At 36.7% G+C, this 16,910-nt stretch overlaps 1 protein-coding gene across 5 annotated transcripts in view; it reads right to left on the bottom strand.

The window, feature by feature from the left end:
* ATG5 (autophagy related 5) overlaps window positions 1–16,910 on the bottom strand; it is a 187,276-nt gene that overhangs the window by 71,662 nt on the left and 98,704 nt on the right. For all 5 annotated transcript variants that reach the window (XM_059700820.1, XM_059700821.1, XM_059700818.1 and 2 more), the window contains one exon: window positions 14,679–14,796. In XM_059700820.1, coding sequence (XP_059556803.1) covers window positions 14,679–14,796 — 118 coding nt within the window. The remainder of the gene's footprint in view (window positions 1–14,678; window positions 14,797–16,910) is intronic.

The raw sequence follows: 16,910 nt of genomic DNA, 5'->3' as shown, positions 1-16,910 counted from the left end.
TAGGCCACTTTTAATCTGCAACTTAAAAAAGTATCACTGACTAAATTTAGACAACGAAGGAAGTGGATCTAGTTATATCCTTCAACACAACAGTTTAAAATGTTAAATATATTATTTTGGTAATAGTAGTTACAGATTCTCTCTTATTCATCACTGTATGCCCCCCACAGTGCCTGGCACCTTAATAACTAGTCAATAAAGGTTTTCAGGGCTTGGATAACTTTGCTGCTGGTAAAATACACTGTCACAATAAATTTTTTGAGACTAGCTTTTGATGGCTAGCAGGACTATATAGAAGAGCCCTACCTATACACACTGTTGGTTATTACAACAAAAAGTCAAAATGTTTCCAGATAAGCCAAGACGTAAGTATATATGCTATCACCTAAACTCATGCTACCATAAATAACAGCAAAGCATGACTGTCCTGTTGGGACAGAGGGAAAGGTCTCCTTAGCCCTTTAGTTGTAATACAAACAACATACAGCAGATTAATAGGAGAAAATGAAAATTTTAATATGGGGAATTCATATAAGCACGAAAACTCCGAAGATAGTGAGTGAGGCAACATTGGGTATATACAACACTTTGGGGTAAAAGAGAAAAGGGGAGATGGGGTACTAGATTTCAGAATGGGTGATTTACAGGTAGCTGAGGAAGCATGTGGTAGCAAATTCCTGCTAGGCATCTGGGAAACAATGGGACACAAGGGTATCTAGCCTAACTTGGTGGTCTTCCTGACCAGTGCTAGCAGGGTGCACATTCTTAAGGTGATTAAGTCAAGGCTCCCTTCCTAAAGCAGGACTCTAAGCAAAAGGGGAAGTAAAAAACTTCCCAAGTTTGTTGGCCTTTAATGATTTCAGTGTGAAATAAACTGCATGCCAGGGTGGCACATTTTGGGGATGCTCGCTCCCAACTCCCACAATACATTCTGCTAATATCAGAAAGAACAAAATGGAATGGTGAAAAATTAGCAGAGGTTTCTTTTTTTCCTAGCAGTAGAAAGGAAACACTTGATGATATTGCTAAAGTAAATCATGTTTTTGGTAAATATGCCTTTGTGTTTCAAAATGCGAATCTAGAATTTAATACTTGGGGATAAGAAATATGTCACTTCAAAGCAAATGACTCAGGAGAAAAATGTTACTCCACACTTCACCCACTCAGATTCTTTTTGAAAGTTAGTTTGATGCTTTAAAGTAGACAAACACTGAGATGGTAATTAAGTGAACTAGTTCTATATAAAATTCTCTCAGACAGCGCACTTTTTGGGAGGTAACTTTGATTTCAATATAATTTCAAACATATGGAAAAGTTGCAAGAATAGTATAAGAAATTGCTCTTCATCCAAATTCATCATCAATTTTTTACATTTTGTCCATTTGCTTTATCATCCTGTGTATATGTAATTATTTTCTTAATCATTTGAGAGTAAATTAGAAGCCCTGAACCCATTACCCCTAAGTATTTTAATGTGTACCTTCTGTTATCAAAATAAAAATATTTTAACACTGATATTGAAGGGACCAAAGTTTTCCTATCCTAATATTGCTTTTTGGGATATTGATTTTAAGCTGGTTATTAGGAAACAAGACTCAGGCCTTGGCTGGTGTGGCTCAGTTAGCTGTTCATCAGACCATGCACCAAAGGGTCACAGGTTTGATTCCCCGTCAGGGCAAATGCCCGGTTGCAGGCTCAATCCCTGGTAAGGGGCATGCAGGAAGCATGGATGCTCTGCTCTCACACTGTTTCTTTCCCTGTTTCTCTCCCTCTCCCTTCCCCTCTCCCTCTCCCTCACTCTCTCTTTAAAAACCAATTAAAGAAACAAACAAACAAACAAACAAACAAGACTCAGAAAGAACACCTGACATTCCCCTTTCCAGCCTAAGAGATACAGATGGAAGACCTGCTCCGGGAAGGAAATCTCAGCATGCCGCCTTGGCCTAATTGGATTTAAGTCTGACAAATAGGAAGACTCCAGAGACACCCCTCCCCCACCCCCCACTCTGTGTACTATTACTTTCTGGGTTGCCTAGCAGGAATGTATTCGGCACTTTCTTGCTACCTGTAAATTGCCCATTTTCACTTTTAAAATCTAAGACCACTGTTCCCCCTTTTCTCTTTTGTCCTAAATGAGATATATACCCAAACCTGCCTCGCTGTCTTTGGAATTTTCATGCTTATGTGAATTTCCCTTATGCACACATTAAATTTTGACTTTCTCCTATTAATCTGCTGTATGTTGTTTGAATTATTAGCCCAACTAGAAGAACTTAGGTGAGAGGAAAAAGTACTTCTTGTAACCTCCACAATATAATCTATATGATAAAAGCCTAAGCGACCATTATAGCAGAACACCAGAACAACCGGTCACTATGATGCGCACTGACCACCAGGAGGCAGACGCTCAACACAGGAGCTGCTGCCTGATGGTCAGTGTGCTCCCACAGGAGCTCGGCCAGAAGCTGAGCTCATGGCTGGCAAGCACAGTGGTGATGGTGGGAGCCTCTCCCGCCTCCGCAGCAGCGCTAAGGAGCAGCGAGCAATAAGGAGCAAGGGGTCCTGGACTGCAAGAGGAATGTCCTCTGAGGAGTCCTGGACTGCAAAAGGGCACAGGCCGGGCTGAGGACACCCCGTCCCCCCCCTGCCCCCCGCCACCAGTGCATGAATTTCATGCACTGGGCCTCTAGTATTATGTAATAATTTCAAATTTTATCAACATTCACCATTACTTTCACTCCAGTCTAGGATCTAGTCTAGGAACCACACATTGCACTTAATTTTCACTTCTCTAAACTCTGGACAGTTTTTAGCATTTTATAATCTTAACGACTTTGAAGAGTACATGTCATTATTTTATAAAATGTCAACAGCAATTAAAAAAAATTCTCACCCGAGGATATGTTTTTATTGATTTTCAGAGAAAGAGGAAGAGGAAGAGAAACATGGATCAATTGCCTCCCATATGCACCTGACCCAGGATTGAACCTGAAGCTGAGGTATGTGCACTGACAGGGAATCAAACCCACAACTTTTTGGAGTATGGGATGATGTTCCAACCATCTGAGCCACTCGGCCAGGTGTCCACATAGCAATTTTTAAGCTAATTATTTTAATTAATCTTGTAAATATAAAAACAGTCATTCATAAATCCTTTGGGTTTGTGACTTAAGGAAAAGGGCAGAAACAAATGTCAAAGTTTTGTATTTTCTTTAGGTAGAGATGGAATTCAGTTCACTTAAAGAGATCATGTATCAATAAAGAGACAATCAGAATAAAATTTCATTTCTTATATGTATCTCACTTTTAAGTCCAAGTATCAACTCTAATAAAAGAGAAATCAACTCTAATAAAAGAGAAAAATGGTAATTGGCGTACGAGCTACCCTTTTCATTGGCTAATCAGGGCTATATGCAAATTAACTGCCAACTAAGATTGGCAGTTAACTGCCAACAAGATGGCGGTTAATTTGCATATGTAGGCACAATGCAGGGAGGCGAAAGGGAAAGCAGGAAGAAGCCCCCTGCCACTGACAGTGATAGGAAACCCAGGGGGGAAGCTAAGAGCTGGGGGGCAGGGCAAAGGCGGCCCTGGGGCCGCCTTTGCCCTGCCCCCCAGCCATGATCGGAGAATCAGGTGCCTTTTCCGCCCTGGCCAGTGATAGCAGGAAGTAGGGGTGGAGCCAGCGATGGGAGCTGGGCACGGTCGAAGCTGGCAGTCCCAGGAGCTAGGGGTCCCTTGCCTGGGCCTAAAGCGAAGCCCACGATCGCGGGGCCGCTGCAGCTGCGGGTCCCCGCTGCCCGAGCCGGACGCCTCAGCCAGAGGCCTCAGGCCTGGGCAAGGGGCCGATCCTGCGATTGGAGGGTGATGGGGGTCAACGCCTGAGGGCTCCCAGTATGTGAGAGGGGGCAGGCTGGGCTGAGGGACACTCCCCCCCACACACACACCCAGTGCACGAATTTCGTGCATCGGGCCCCTAGTTATGAAATAAGATTGAAATGTATCATAATTTTGTATTATCACCAACAGCCTGATAAAAACAAATTCAATTCTGAACTAGCATCTACTTTAAAGCATTTTTATTCTTTTTAATTCTCACCTGAGGATACATCTTTTTTTTTAAATTGATTTTTAGAGAAAGAGAAAGGGATAGGGAAAGGGAGAGAAACATCGATGTGAGAGAGAAACATCAATCAGTTGTCTACTACATGTGCCCTGATCTGGGATCAAACCCACAACTTAGTATGTGCCCTGACCAGGAATCAAACCTGCAACCCTTTGGGGAATGGGATGACGCTCCAACCAACTATGCCACCAGGCCAGGGCTATATGAGTCTTTTATGCCTAGACAGGAACATATTTCTTTTAGAATTGCAATCAGCACACTAGTTTCAAATTAGTAGGCAAATCACTTAACCTTCTGAGTCTGTTTCCTCATCTTAGAGTGTGGCTAAAGAATTCTAATCTTCAAGGTTGCATGGAGGTTTAAATGGGAAGCCAAGTAAAGAACTCAGCACAGGGTTTGGAAATAGTAGGCATTCAAAAACTGAGTGACTTTCTTCCCCATTCCTCCCTTCCTCTCACTCCCTAAAAAAAATAGTGTCAAATATATTACTAATAGTGAAGACAGAAGATCAGTTTTTGAAAGGTCATGGTTTAGTATCAAGTAAACACTCACTGTAATTCTCTTCCTGAACACAAAGTTATGAGAATAATTGTTTTACTGCTAACATTCAAAAGGCTATAATTTGGCCTCATATTAATATATACTCTGCATATTATTATGCAGTATGGCACATGAATTTTATGAATGTGTTAATACAAAAAGTGACAGCATCAAAAATCTAAAGACTCAATCATTATGAAAATAACAGAATGAATGACATTTTAAAAAATTCCTCAAGTGTTGTAAACCCTCTGGATTAAGCCAGTAGTGCTCCCAACATGTATATTTGGTAGAGCACGTCACGACAAGTCAAATGAGCCCTATTGTACTATGATTATGTTACTTAATACGTCTTAGGTAAGGTTCTTATTTTCTTAAAAGATGAAAACATTCTTGGAAGGTTGGGGGGGGGGTTACAACTTCCAAAATTTTTGTTATACATTTAAAAACTATTATTTGAGAACTCACAGTATGTGATGAATCTGTCTTTTGGAGATTTCTATTAGCAATGGCTCATAGCCTTCCCCATCCTAATCTACATTTTAACCCTATTTTTTAGCCAATTTTCAACAAGGAATATGACCTAAATGTCTTTAAAAATAGGTCACTTGAGATTCTAGAGAGAGGCATGAGTTTCATTCTTACCATTAATAAGTATACTAAATATGTGAAATCTCTGAATTTAAAGGAAGCTAAAGAAATGGCTGGTATATCTTCATGGGAAAATGATTTTAATCAGAAAATTTCAGTTTAAATAAAGAACTTTCTTTTTTAGTTCACACTTGTGAATATGGAATAATAGAAATCTAACACTACACACTGTAACTATGTTTTTAGCTTTGTGGCTTCACATTTACATTTTAAAATTCACCAGAAAATGACTTGGTTTGCTCTTTTGAAATGTGTGATGCTGAAGGTAGAACTTCTAAATAATACTAAATACTTCTGAAAAAGTTTTAAACAAATAAAGAGATGAGCCTTTTGATTACCACTGGTCTGAACAATTTTGTTCTGTCTGACAGATTCTGTAACCTCTGATATGTTCATTAGTAAAATGCCAACTAATTGAATCCATCGACATGAAAAACCACAGGCTGAAATCTGAAGTGCATACATCATGTTGAAGGATTTTGACTCAGCCTCGCGGTAATAGTCAGTGAGGTCAGGTCAAAGAGGGTTAAACCAAGTCAGGATATAGCCAAAGGAATACATCAAACGCTGATTTTAAAAGGGCAATTAATCTTAGACAGAAATGCTTCCTGGGGAATGAGATCTCAATCTTAAGAGCACACTACATGATGTAGCAGTAAAAATGAACATATACAAGCTTACAGAGCTTTTATCCTATGATCACAAACAGAAGGAGAGTGCTATTTATCAGAGAAATACAAACTCATTTAAAAATACTTACATTAACTTCTTCCGGATCTATACTCACTTAGCCATATAGGTCTTAATGAACATGTATTATCACAGTTAATATATACTACATATCTCTTTCAATGCATAAACTTTATATATTTTAAAAAATTATTTCTGCTTATATTCCCAGAGCCTTGACTATTAACATTTTATACAAGGTTTTCAAAACATGGCCATGTAATTTTCATTGATTTTTGCTTATAACCTTTGTATTTCATAATGAGGATATAACCCAAAATTTAATCTAAAAAAAATCCCATATAATTAGCTATAATTATAAATAGGACACTGTATTAAATTAAGTAAGACCATTTAAATAAACTAAAAGCCTCCTAACAATAAAATAAAAATGTGGTAAAAGTTAGAAATTAAAACTTTTTCATTTACTCCCCTACCCCTCCTACAATTTTGAAAATACAGGTTTAAATGCTTTGATCTGGTTTCATAAAACAACCAGTAATTCCAGTTGGGTATAATAAAGCCCATTAATATTTGTCAAGTATGAATAATAGAATAGTTCAGAATTGTTTCATTTAAAATATAGGTGACAATTACACAGTTTTATACATGGCCAGACTGAGATTGCACAGGACTTATTTTAATGAAGAGATGACTAGCTTTTAATCACCTGCATGTGTTATTATCTTGTTACGGGAATTTTGTTTTCTAGTGCTAAAGGTGAAATATTAATTGTGCAAGTGTCTGTTTCCACTTCTAAAAAGCCATGTTAATTCATTTAACTTCTTGAGATTTAGGTAAAGAACAATAATTGAGGGAAATCAGAGGCATCTTCTGACAGGTCCAGTAACCTCATCTTCATTAATGGAGAATAACAAAAATAATCAGTTTATTACTTCCTTGATTTTAGAAGACATATGTCAATGGATTAACTCACTAACAGATTCTAGATCACCAACATTAGTCCATATTACCCATGTGTTCAGACAAAGCACAGAGATGGAGGGAAAATAAAACAGTCAAGGCAAAGAATTGGACTCATTTTAGTTTACAATTTGGTGGCATAATGATAAACTCAAAAAGAGAAAATATAATTATCAAGTTAAAACTAAGCCTAACAAATTGCTTTTGTCAAACTTGAATATTGATTTTTGCTCCTGAGGGCTACATATGAAAACCTTTTAGAATTCCCACTGTGTATAACACTATCTTTTTTAAAATATAAAATACACATTGAATGAGGAAGAAAAAACAACGAAGAGCAGAATGTGTTAATATGAAACTGAAAGGGTGAAGCTCCCATTAGAGCCCAGTGACCCAGTCCCACATGTTGGGCTCAATATCTCAGCAAAATTACAAAAGGGTGAAAAGCTAGAAACTTCAAATCAATGTGTGTTCCGTGGCTTAGTCTTCAATAAAAAACTTTCACTATCAGACAACATTTTCAGACCTCTAGCCTTAAGATTTTACTTTTAATACATTTTGACAAGTAAATGATAACAGAACTGGCCATAGTAACTATGGAGATGCCGTAGCTTATTTCTTCCTTAACAAAGCCCATCTCCAGCATTTCTAATCATGTCCAGAAATTAATTTCTAAAAAAAGTAACTATCAGGGCACGGAAGTCTTGCTATACAGAGTTCGTCATACATTTACATCTCTGTGCATAGGACAAACATCAATAAGTATTTGTCTCTGCACAGTAGGTTTATTAAAAAAAAAACCCACCACCACCACAACAAAAAACATTTGAGAAAAAAAATATTAACCAACTCATAAGAAAACAACAATAACGGAAAGTGTTCACTGTAAAACCTTGGAATGATATGATTATAAAATCTCATTTAAACAAACTTAATTCATTTAAACACATACTATGAGGTAGGTAGTAGGAAACATCCTCACTTTATAGAATAAGAAACCTGGATACATTAAAGAAAAAACAAAACCCATTACTGAAATGATCTTCCAAATAAAAAACTGTGAAGATACAAAAAGATATTAGAATGAAAACAAATTCTAAAATGAGTGAAAAAAGAATTATTGAAATTGTAAACCATTATAACTTTTACTCCCAAACCCTAATTCTGATGAGGGTTGTAGGTTCTGTGTTTCTGTGTTCTGAGTTTTTAAATGGAAATGCCATGTCTTTGGGGGGCAGTGCCGTTATGCACTGTCTATTGCTGGTTCAAACTTCAACTAGAAGGATCTGCCTTAGATGAATAACATGAGATTTAGATATTTCTTTGCTCTAATTGCTTTATGTCTGACAAAAAATTATTATAACCCTCAACAGCTAACTCACTTTATAAACAAAATCTAACCATATTATATAGAGCAAAGGAAGGAAAAATATGAATACATTATCTTTTCTTACTTTTTGTAAAAACTATTCTGTGGTTTCTCATAAAGCCTATAAAAAAATAAAGCAATATAATATTGCCTTGGCAGCATGGCTCAGTGGTTGCGTGTCAACCTATGAATCAGGAGGTCACAGTTCGATTCCTGGTCAGGGTACATGCCCGGGTTATAGACTCGGTCTCTAGTATGGGGTGTGCAGGAAGCAGGCGATCAATTATTCTCTCTTTCACTGACGTTTCTATTTCTTTCTCCCTCTCCCTTCCTCTCTGAAATCAATAAAAATATATTTTTTTTAAAAAATAAAGCAACATAAATAACAAATTAGTATGCCTAAATGGGATATTATGACTCCCTTTGCTTAAAGTTGTTAAAATGATCTTCCAATGTACTAATTAGGCAAAAAAATAGGTCGAACTTAAGTCACTTAGTTCCTCAGTAATTTCCCCACATTTCTAACCTCACTGAAAATTTTCTTCATATTTACAGGAGATAAGTAGAAAACTATGGCTAGTCCTCAACAAATAGAGACTATTTAGACCAAATATTACTCCTTAACCAGCTCCTGGGTAGCTGGTGAAGGACTCCACCTCTACAGTGGTTATTTGGTTTGTTGATCTGGTTCCTCCTTTTCATCTGTCTAATTTCTGTGCATCTTTTTAAGACTTAGCTCAGTCTCACTACTTCTCCAGAATGGATAAAACAGCAATTCTAGGTGCTTTCTACTATTCTTTGCATATCTCTAGTACTGTATACACCACATCTGTATACCTTTCTGTCCACTCCAACTGGACCAAAGTTTCTTAAAAGTTGGGACTATGTCTTACACATCTTAATATCGCCAGTGCCAGAAGACAGTAAAATGCAAAGAAATTTAATGATGAATAATGAAATTTACAACTTCAATTGGAAACCAAAAATTAAAATGGTTGGGAAGGGCCTCAAGGTAAATAAGTTCCCAGGCAGCAGGGCAGAAATGAAAATGAAAAAAGGCAAGTGGCTACAGGATTATAATTGTCGGTAAGAATTATGCAGGGAATCCTTATTAATTTGCCATGGAATGTAAGCTTTTCCTTACACATACAATCCATTTGTAAAATATCCCTATGAATTCTGGATTGAAACAGCCCATCTGTTACTTAGAATTATTCAAAGCACGGACAGACATTTTTATTCTCTTAATCCTAACCTACTAGGTTTTTATACATTACAATTAGAAAACTGGGAAATGACATATGACTGGGCAAAGCTTACAGGTGTTCTGTATTCTCCCAAGTAGAAGAATACAAGCTATGGGCTTTAACTTTTGCTGTTTTTTGTCGATATGTTGTGTGATTTTTTTAATGTTAATGAACAAAGAAAAAAATTCACTTCAGGTCTCATACAGAAGCTTAGCTCTGAGTCATTTTAACTAAAGCTAACACCACAGAAAAAATTTACCTGAACTCACCTTTGATTACTTCCTGTTACCTCTAACTTGGCTAACTCCTCTAGTCACTTATAAAACAACACAAAGAAACACACAAAGCATCATTAGTTACTCCACAAGAACAATGACCCAAAGCACGTCCTCATAATTAGTACATTCTAACTTCATGTGATGAAATAAAGGCAAAATTCCTTCATGCATGAATAATTTCTTAAAGGAGTAGTAGACAATGGTGCCACATAAGTTTTATGAAGTACTTTCTCTGTCATCTGATGATAGCCAGTTCTTATCCAAACACACCCAATCTTAAAGTCTTTCGCTTTCAACCTAAGTTGGGTGCAGATGTTTCAAAATGCTTCACGTTTAACAATGCCACAGGCGTACTGAACCAGACAGTAAACAATTCTTGACTGAAATAGTGACCTGTTTTGAATATTCCCCACAGATCCAGAAATGACAGTTATTTTCCAATATGAGGTGACAAAAGAAAGAGGCAAATAAAAGTTTTTTCCAAAAATACTTGTATTAGAATGTGGCCTCCTCCTGGTATGAAACAAATGTACCTCAAAAGTATAGGTGCTATTTATAGCATTTCAATTATGTCTGTATGGCGTGTGTGTGTGTGTGCTTGCTTGTGCATGTGTGTTTCCCACCAATATAAGCATGTAACAATTTGGGTGTGAAGACTGTTACACAAAGATATCCACCTATTGCAACTGAAATCACCTAAGAGGCAGGTTTGTGGATTAAAGTTATGAATGGCTACCTCACCACTCCCCTTCAAAAAAATGCATGGGAAGTCACACTGTGTATTCTTTAGGAACAGATGTACTTGTAGGACATGCTAAAAATTTAGAAGAGAATAAAAAATCTTTAAAAGAATAAAAGGCCTCCCAAATTTGTGTACCATTCTTGTACAGGGCTGTGCTAACCTTGCATGTACTGTGCTGGATGTAGGATGGCAAAACAGCACAAAGGTGCATTTTGTCAGCTCAAAGCATGTGACCGCTTTTCATTTAAATGCCTGAATGTCACAGACACCATTTTAAAAAATTCCACAAGAGTGGTCAGAATCATACAGGAACTCTAATATAACAAAATGAACAAAATCAATATAGTAGAAGTTCAGGTTCTTTAGATCATACCAGGAAATATTATAAGAGAGAACAGCACATAGGCGAGATTAGGTACTAAACACAAAACAGAATAAAGAGACAGGAAAAAGCAAACATTTCAAAATGTTATTTTAAACTAAACAAAAAAGTTAAAAAGTTTAAAAAGTGACAATGGAAATAAATGGTAGCATAGTAAAGTGGAAAAAAAACAATGAACCAGGAGATGGAGATGACCTGAGTTCTAAACCTAGTTCTGCAAATAAGTAGTAAGAAACTAATAACAAATCATCTAAAATAAGAAAATGAACAAATAACTCTAAGGTTCTTTAAAGATGTCAAACACAAAATTAACACCCAACCAATTTCTTTCTGCTCTTTTCTAGTAAGTTTTCCTGCATCATTCTGTGTATTTGTTGACAAGTATGCTGCTGGTTGGGGGGTAGATCATTACAGCAGAACAATTTTCTTCCAAAGTTTTAGTTTCATTGTGATGTTCTCATTCAATAGTCAAGGATCTTATAAAGATGTATTATTTTAAATGACAATGTTTTGAGAGTAGACTGTCAAAAAAATGAGAAAAGAAAAATAAGGTAGCCATTTGAATATTAAGCTATAACTTACAATTTATTTATTTTTATTTTTTTAAAATATATTTTATTGATTTTTTACAGAGAGGAAGGAAGAGGGATAGAGAGTTAGAAACATCAATGAGAGAGAAACATCTATCAGCTGCCTCCTGCACACCCCCCACTGGGGACGTGCCCGCAACCAAGGTACATGCCCTTGACCGGAATCGAACCCGGGACCCTTCAGTCCGCAGGCCGGTGCCCTATCCACTGAGCCAAACCTATCAGGGCTATAACTTACATTTTAATTACTCTTAATTAATGAAGGCATTTTTTTTCAATGTTCTTTAAAATAGTACGAAGTACTCAAGAGAAAGAAAAAAATATACAGTACAGAGAAATGAATAAATGAAAGCCAATGCTTGCAGTGAGGTATGAGGCTCACATCCCATCTCTGTTAGCAATAAAAATGATTAATCTCTTAATCATACTTCAAATGGAAAAACTAGTCTATATTCTCAAATCTTCAAGAAAGTAGCAAAACAGACAGGAAATAGGGGTTGTTTGTGTGTGTGTGTGTGTGTGTGTGTGTGTGTGTGTGTGTTTAAATCCTTATAGCACGGAGAAAATAAAATGGAACAGTAAGTATTCCTAAATCAATAACAGTTACAGAGAATACCCCAATCAAAATTTCTGTAACTTGACTTCAAAAATAAAAAAAAGTCTATCTCTGTAAGTACAGGAAAACAGCAATATTGGTTGTCTCTGTAGAGGGGAACTGGATTAGGGCTTCGTGAATAAAAGTTGAAAAGAAACTTTACTCTAAATTCCTTTAAGTACATTTTGATTTTAAAACTACATAAATATATTTTCTATCAGAAAATGATTTTTAAATTATTAACAGAATACAACACATAAAAGCTTTGATAATAGGACTTATCAAATTTAAATATTTTACTCTTTTAAAGAAAATTTAAAAACCAGACCCAGAGTAGGAAAAAATTACAAATCATATCTGATAAGGACTTATATCCAGAATATATAAATAACTCTCAAAATTCAGTAATAAGAAGACAAATAATCTATAAAAATTTGAGGAAAAGGTGTGAATAGATATCTCATTACAAATGTCTAGTACATGAAAACACACTCAACTATATGCTAATGAGAATATAAAGAAACTAGAACTCCCAAACATTGCTGGAATGACTGTAAAATGGTGTAGCCAGTTTGGAAAAGTTTAGCAGTTTCTTAAAAAGTTTAGCATAAATGTACCATACTACCCAACCATTCCACTCTTAGGAATCAATCTATCCAAGAAAAATGAAAACATATGTCCACACAGTGATCTGTATGCAAACGTTCATAGCAGCATTATTCATAAAGGTGAAAAAGTGGTAGAAAAAAAAAAGAGAATAAAAGGGGGAAAAACGTGAAAAGGTAGAGCCTGGCCAGTGTGGCTCAGTGGTTTAGAGTCAACTTATGAACCAGGAGGTCACAGTTTGATTCCCGGTAAGGGCACATGCCTGGGTTGTGGGCTCAGTCCCCAGTGGGGTGTGTGCAGAAGGTAGCCAATGAATGATTCTATTCCTCTCCCCTTCCTCTCTGAAATCAATCAATCAATATATGTGTATATGTATTTAAAAAGTAAAAAGGTTGAAACAATCTAAATGCCCACCAATTGGTGAATGAATAAATAAAATATAGTATATATACCCGATGGACTACTACAAAGCAATTAAAAAAAAAAAAGAAACTACTGAATCACACTACAAATGGGATGAAACCAAAAACATTATGCTAAGTGAAATAAACCAATCACAATTTTGTGTGATCCCGTATATGTGAAATATCCAGAAGAGGCAAATTACAGAGACAAGAAGCAGACCAGTAGTTTCCTACAATTGACAGTGAGCCCAGATTAGCTGCAAACAAGCAAAACGAAACTACTGAGGTGATAGGAATTTCTAAAACTAGATTGCAGTGATGAATGAGCAACTCAATAAATTTACTAAAAGTAAAAATCATTAAACTGCCAAGAAATTATTTAATTGAAACTCTTACTGAAAACTAAAATTACACAATAATGAAAATAGATTAAGATTGGAAGACAGTATGCTATGATTTAATGATCATAATTATGCTATGATTTAATGATCATAAATAACATTTCAGATAATGACACAAAGAAAGAATTCAGTAATTGAAATTTTGAGTAAACACTTAACCCAGCATTAGAAATATGAGGGAGTGCAAGGCATCATCAAAAACCTTAACTATTTGGTCTAGTAGAAGACTAGTACACTCATGACAAATGACAGCAAGACCTAATAATATATTTATAAACTCTTAAACCAATAAAACCTGTTCAATTTCAATAATTCTGAGTATTGATCAATAATTTTTTGTTTAAATCAATCTCTGTTGGTATTTTAGATGCCCCCTCGTCCCCTGCCCACATTAAACCTTTGTGCAATTCAGAAGTGCTAGATACACACAGGAATGCCAGAAAAGGCGGGCATATTTGATTAAGAAAAACAAAGGTAAGCTATTTTATTTTACTACCTCTTATTCCTTTAGAATGAAGAAACACAGTGGAAGATTAAAAATAGTATTTACCAGAACTGAATTTACAAATGAGAGGCCCAGGAAACCAAAGGTGTGGTAAAAGGATAATTTAAGAACAATGTATTTTATTTGGCCAAAGAGAGTCAATTCCTTATTTTATTAGTGTCAATAATTTATAAAATAAATTAAATATTAAGTGCTTCTGTTTCAAAAGACTTTTCCCTAGAAGATAATGAAAATTTCTTCTGGCCCAGCTGACATGGGTCAGTGGTTGAGCTTCCACCCAGGAACCAGGAGATCACTGGTTCAATTCCTGGTCATGGCACATGCCAGGGTTATGGGCTCGATCCCCTGCGGGGTAGGGCGGGTGACGGTAGAGGGCGCGGGAGTGCAGGAGGCAGCCAATTGATGATGTATGTTATTGTTTCTATCTCTTTCTCCCTTCCTGTCTCTAAAAAAAATCAATAAAAACATATTTTAGAAAAAAGAATTCTTCCTGAGGTAACTAGTAAAAGTTATAACTGCAGAATGCTTACATTTACCTCAGTAACAAAGAGAAAGGAAAGAAATATTTTATTACAGCTAATTATATTACCTTCAGGAGCAATCGCAGAAGGACAGATTTCTTTGAGGAGATCTCCTAAAGTATGCAATTGTCCATCTGTAGCCACAGGACGAAAAAGCTTCTGAATGAAAGGTCGTTCAGTCGTTGTCTATTTGAAAATGAAGAAAGAATTCAAACAATTAAGTCTTTGTTACTACGAATAACAAATTAATAGATCAGAAATTTAAAGCTCGCTGTAGATTCCTTTGGATACAATGCAATCAGAAACATACATCATCAATGTGGTATTATTGCCCAGAATGCTTAATATAAAGACGAGTAAATCTAGCAATGAGGAAACAATCAAACCCAGACTGTGCAATGCTCTAAAAACGACTGGCCTAGATGCCTCAAAAAAGTTTTCAGAGGCAATAAAAAATAAAACAAAAACAAAACAAAAACATTAAAAGAGACTGACAAGATATAACAATTAAATACAAAAAATAAACCTTGACTAAATACTGGATTGGAGAAGAAAAATTTAAAATTCAGCTATAAAAGACGTTTTTTGGAATAACTTGGGAAATGAGGAATAAAAATTAGACAACTTCATTAAATTAATGTCAAATTTCTTAGGTGTCAAAATTGTGGAAGGGAAGGGAAAGCAAATGTAGAAAAATGTTAACTACTGGTGAATCTAGATGAAGGATATATATTGTTTTAGTTGTTTTATTATTTTAACTTCTCTATATGTTAAAAAATTTTCAAAATAGTAAACAGAGCAAGAGTTATTAGCACTATGTCTTAACTTATTGCTAATTAATTTTAATATTTCACCCACTTTTATAATTAAGTTTCATTTTCCTAAACTACCTCTACAGGAGCATGTCAATGATGATGGAAACGTCATCATGACACAGAGTGCAGAAGAGCTCTGGAATCAGCCAGTCTACTAACTGAAGTATTATTTATGAGCTCTATGATCTTGTACCCAGTTTCTTCAGAAATCTGGGACATTCCCTATTGCTTTTTAAAAAACTATGTATTTTTATTAATTTCAGAGAAGGGAGAGGGAGAGACAGATAGAAACATCAATGATGAGAGAGAATCATTGATTGGCTGCCTTCTGCATGCCCCACACTGGGGATTGAGCTGAAATCTGGGCACGTGCCCTGACGAGTAATCCAAACCGTGACCTTCTGGTTCATAGGTCGACGCTCAACAAGTGAATCATGCTGGTCAGGCAATTCCCTATTTCTTAAGTTTGTGTGGGAATAATTAAGGAATTGTACCAAGCACAGCGTAAGTTAATAAATAAATAAATATATGATAAAGAGAATAAAAATAACCTCCTCCCCTTGTTATTTTATTTTAACACATTGCGGACAGATCACGAGAATTATCATGTTTTCATATTACACAGTGTTTTACAAAGTATCATACTTTAAAAAGATATTAGCTTATAAGAACATGTAATAAAAAACTTCAAAATGCAATGGGGAAAGAACCAAGATGGCAGCATAGGTAAACACCTGAGCTTGCCACCGCGCACAACCACATTAAAACTACAACTAAAAGACAAAACGAATATCATCCAGAACCACGGTAAGGCTGGCCGAGTGGAAATTCTTTAACTAGAAGAAAAGAGAAAAGCACATTGAGTCTGGTAGGAGGTGCAGAGGTGTGGAAGTGTGGAGGTACAGAAGCAGGTGTGCGTGAAAGGGGCTGGCAGCTGGGTACGCTGTTGTCTTTTTCAGACAGGAGATACAAGCTCCCGACTGCTCTGAACTCCAGTTCCAGGTGACAATTTGGGGACCCAGACTCATACAGAGAGAAACTGTACTGTCTGGCATTGGGCCAGAACGTGAGGGTGGGTTTCTCACAGAGGTGCTTGCAGCATTCACTGTTCCTGCACGGGGCCGCAGGACACAGACCCCGGACCACTCAGAGGCAGAGCAGACTGGCAGCCATTGTAGTTTGCTACACCCGGGTGATTCCCTGAGACCCCACCCCACCCAATTTACAACCCCTCCCATGCTGTGCGCAGAGGCTTTTGCATACGAATGGCCTGGCCTTTCTCCGCCTAAAAACCTGTCAGACTGTAGCTGGGTCAAAAAACCCTAGAACTTCCAAAAGAAGGCCTCAGGCTTGTCAGCAGCCTGCATTGCTTCACAGCTGCACCTCATCTGGGCAACTCCAAACCCCAAACAAAGAGAAGGAATCTGCAGATCTTTCTGTAACTTCTGCTGGGTGGCCTCAGGCAGTGGCTGACTTTGCACCTCC

Source organism: Myotis daubentonii, chromosome 6 (genome assembly GCF_963259705.1).
Source record: "Myotis daubentonii chromosome 6, mMyoDau2.1, whole genome shotgun sequence".
Lineage (NCBI taxonomy): Eukaryota > Metazoa > Chordata > Mammalia > Chiroptera > Vespertilionidae > Myotis > Myotis daubentonii.
The sequence above is the reverse complement of the archived record's forward strand: the minus strand, read 5'-3'. Positions and strand labels throughout refer to the sequence as shown.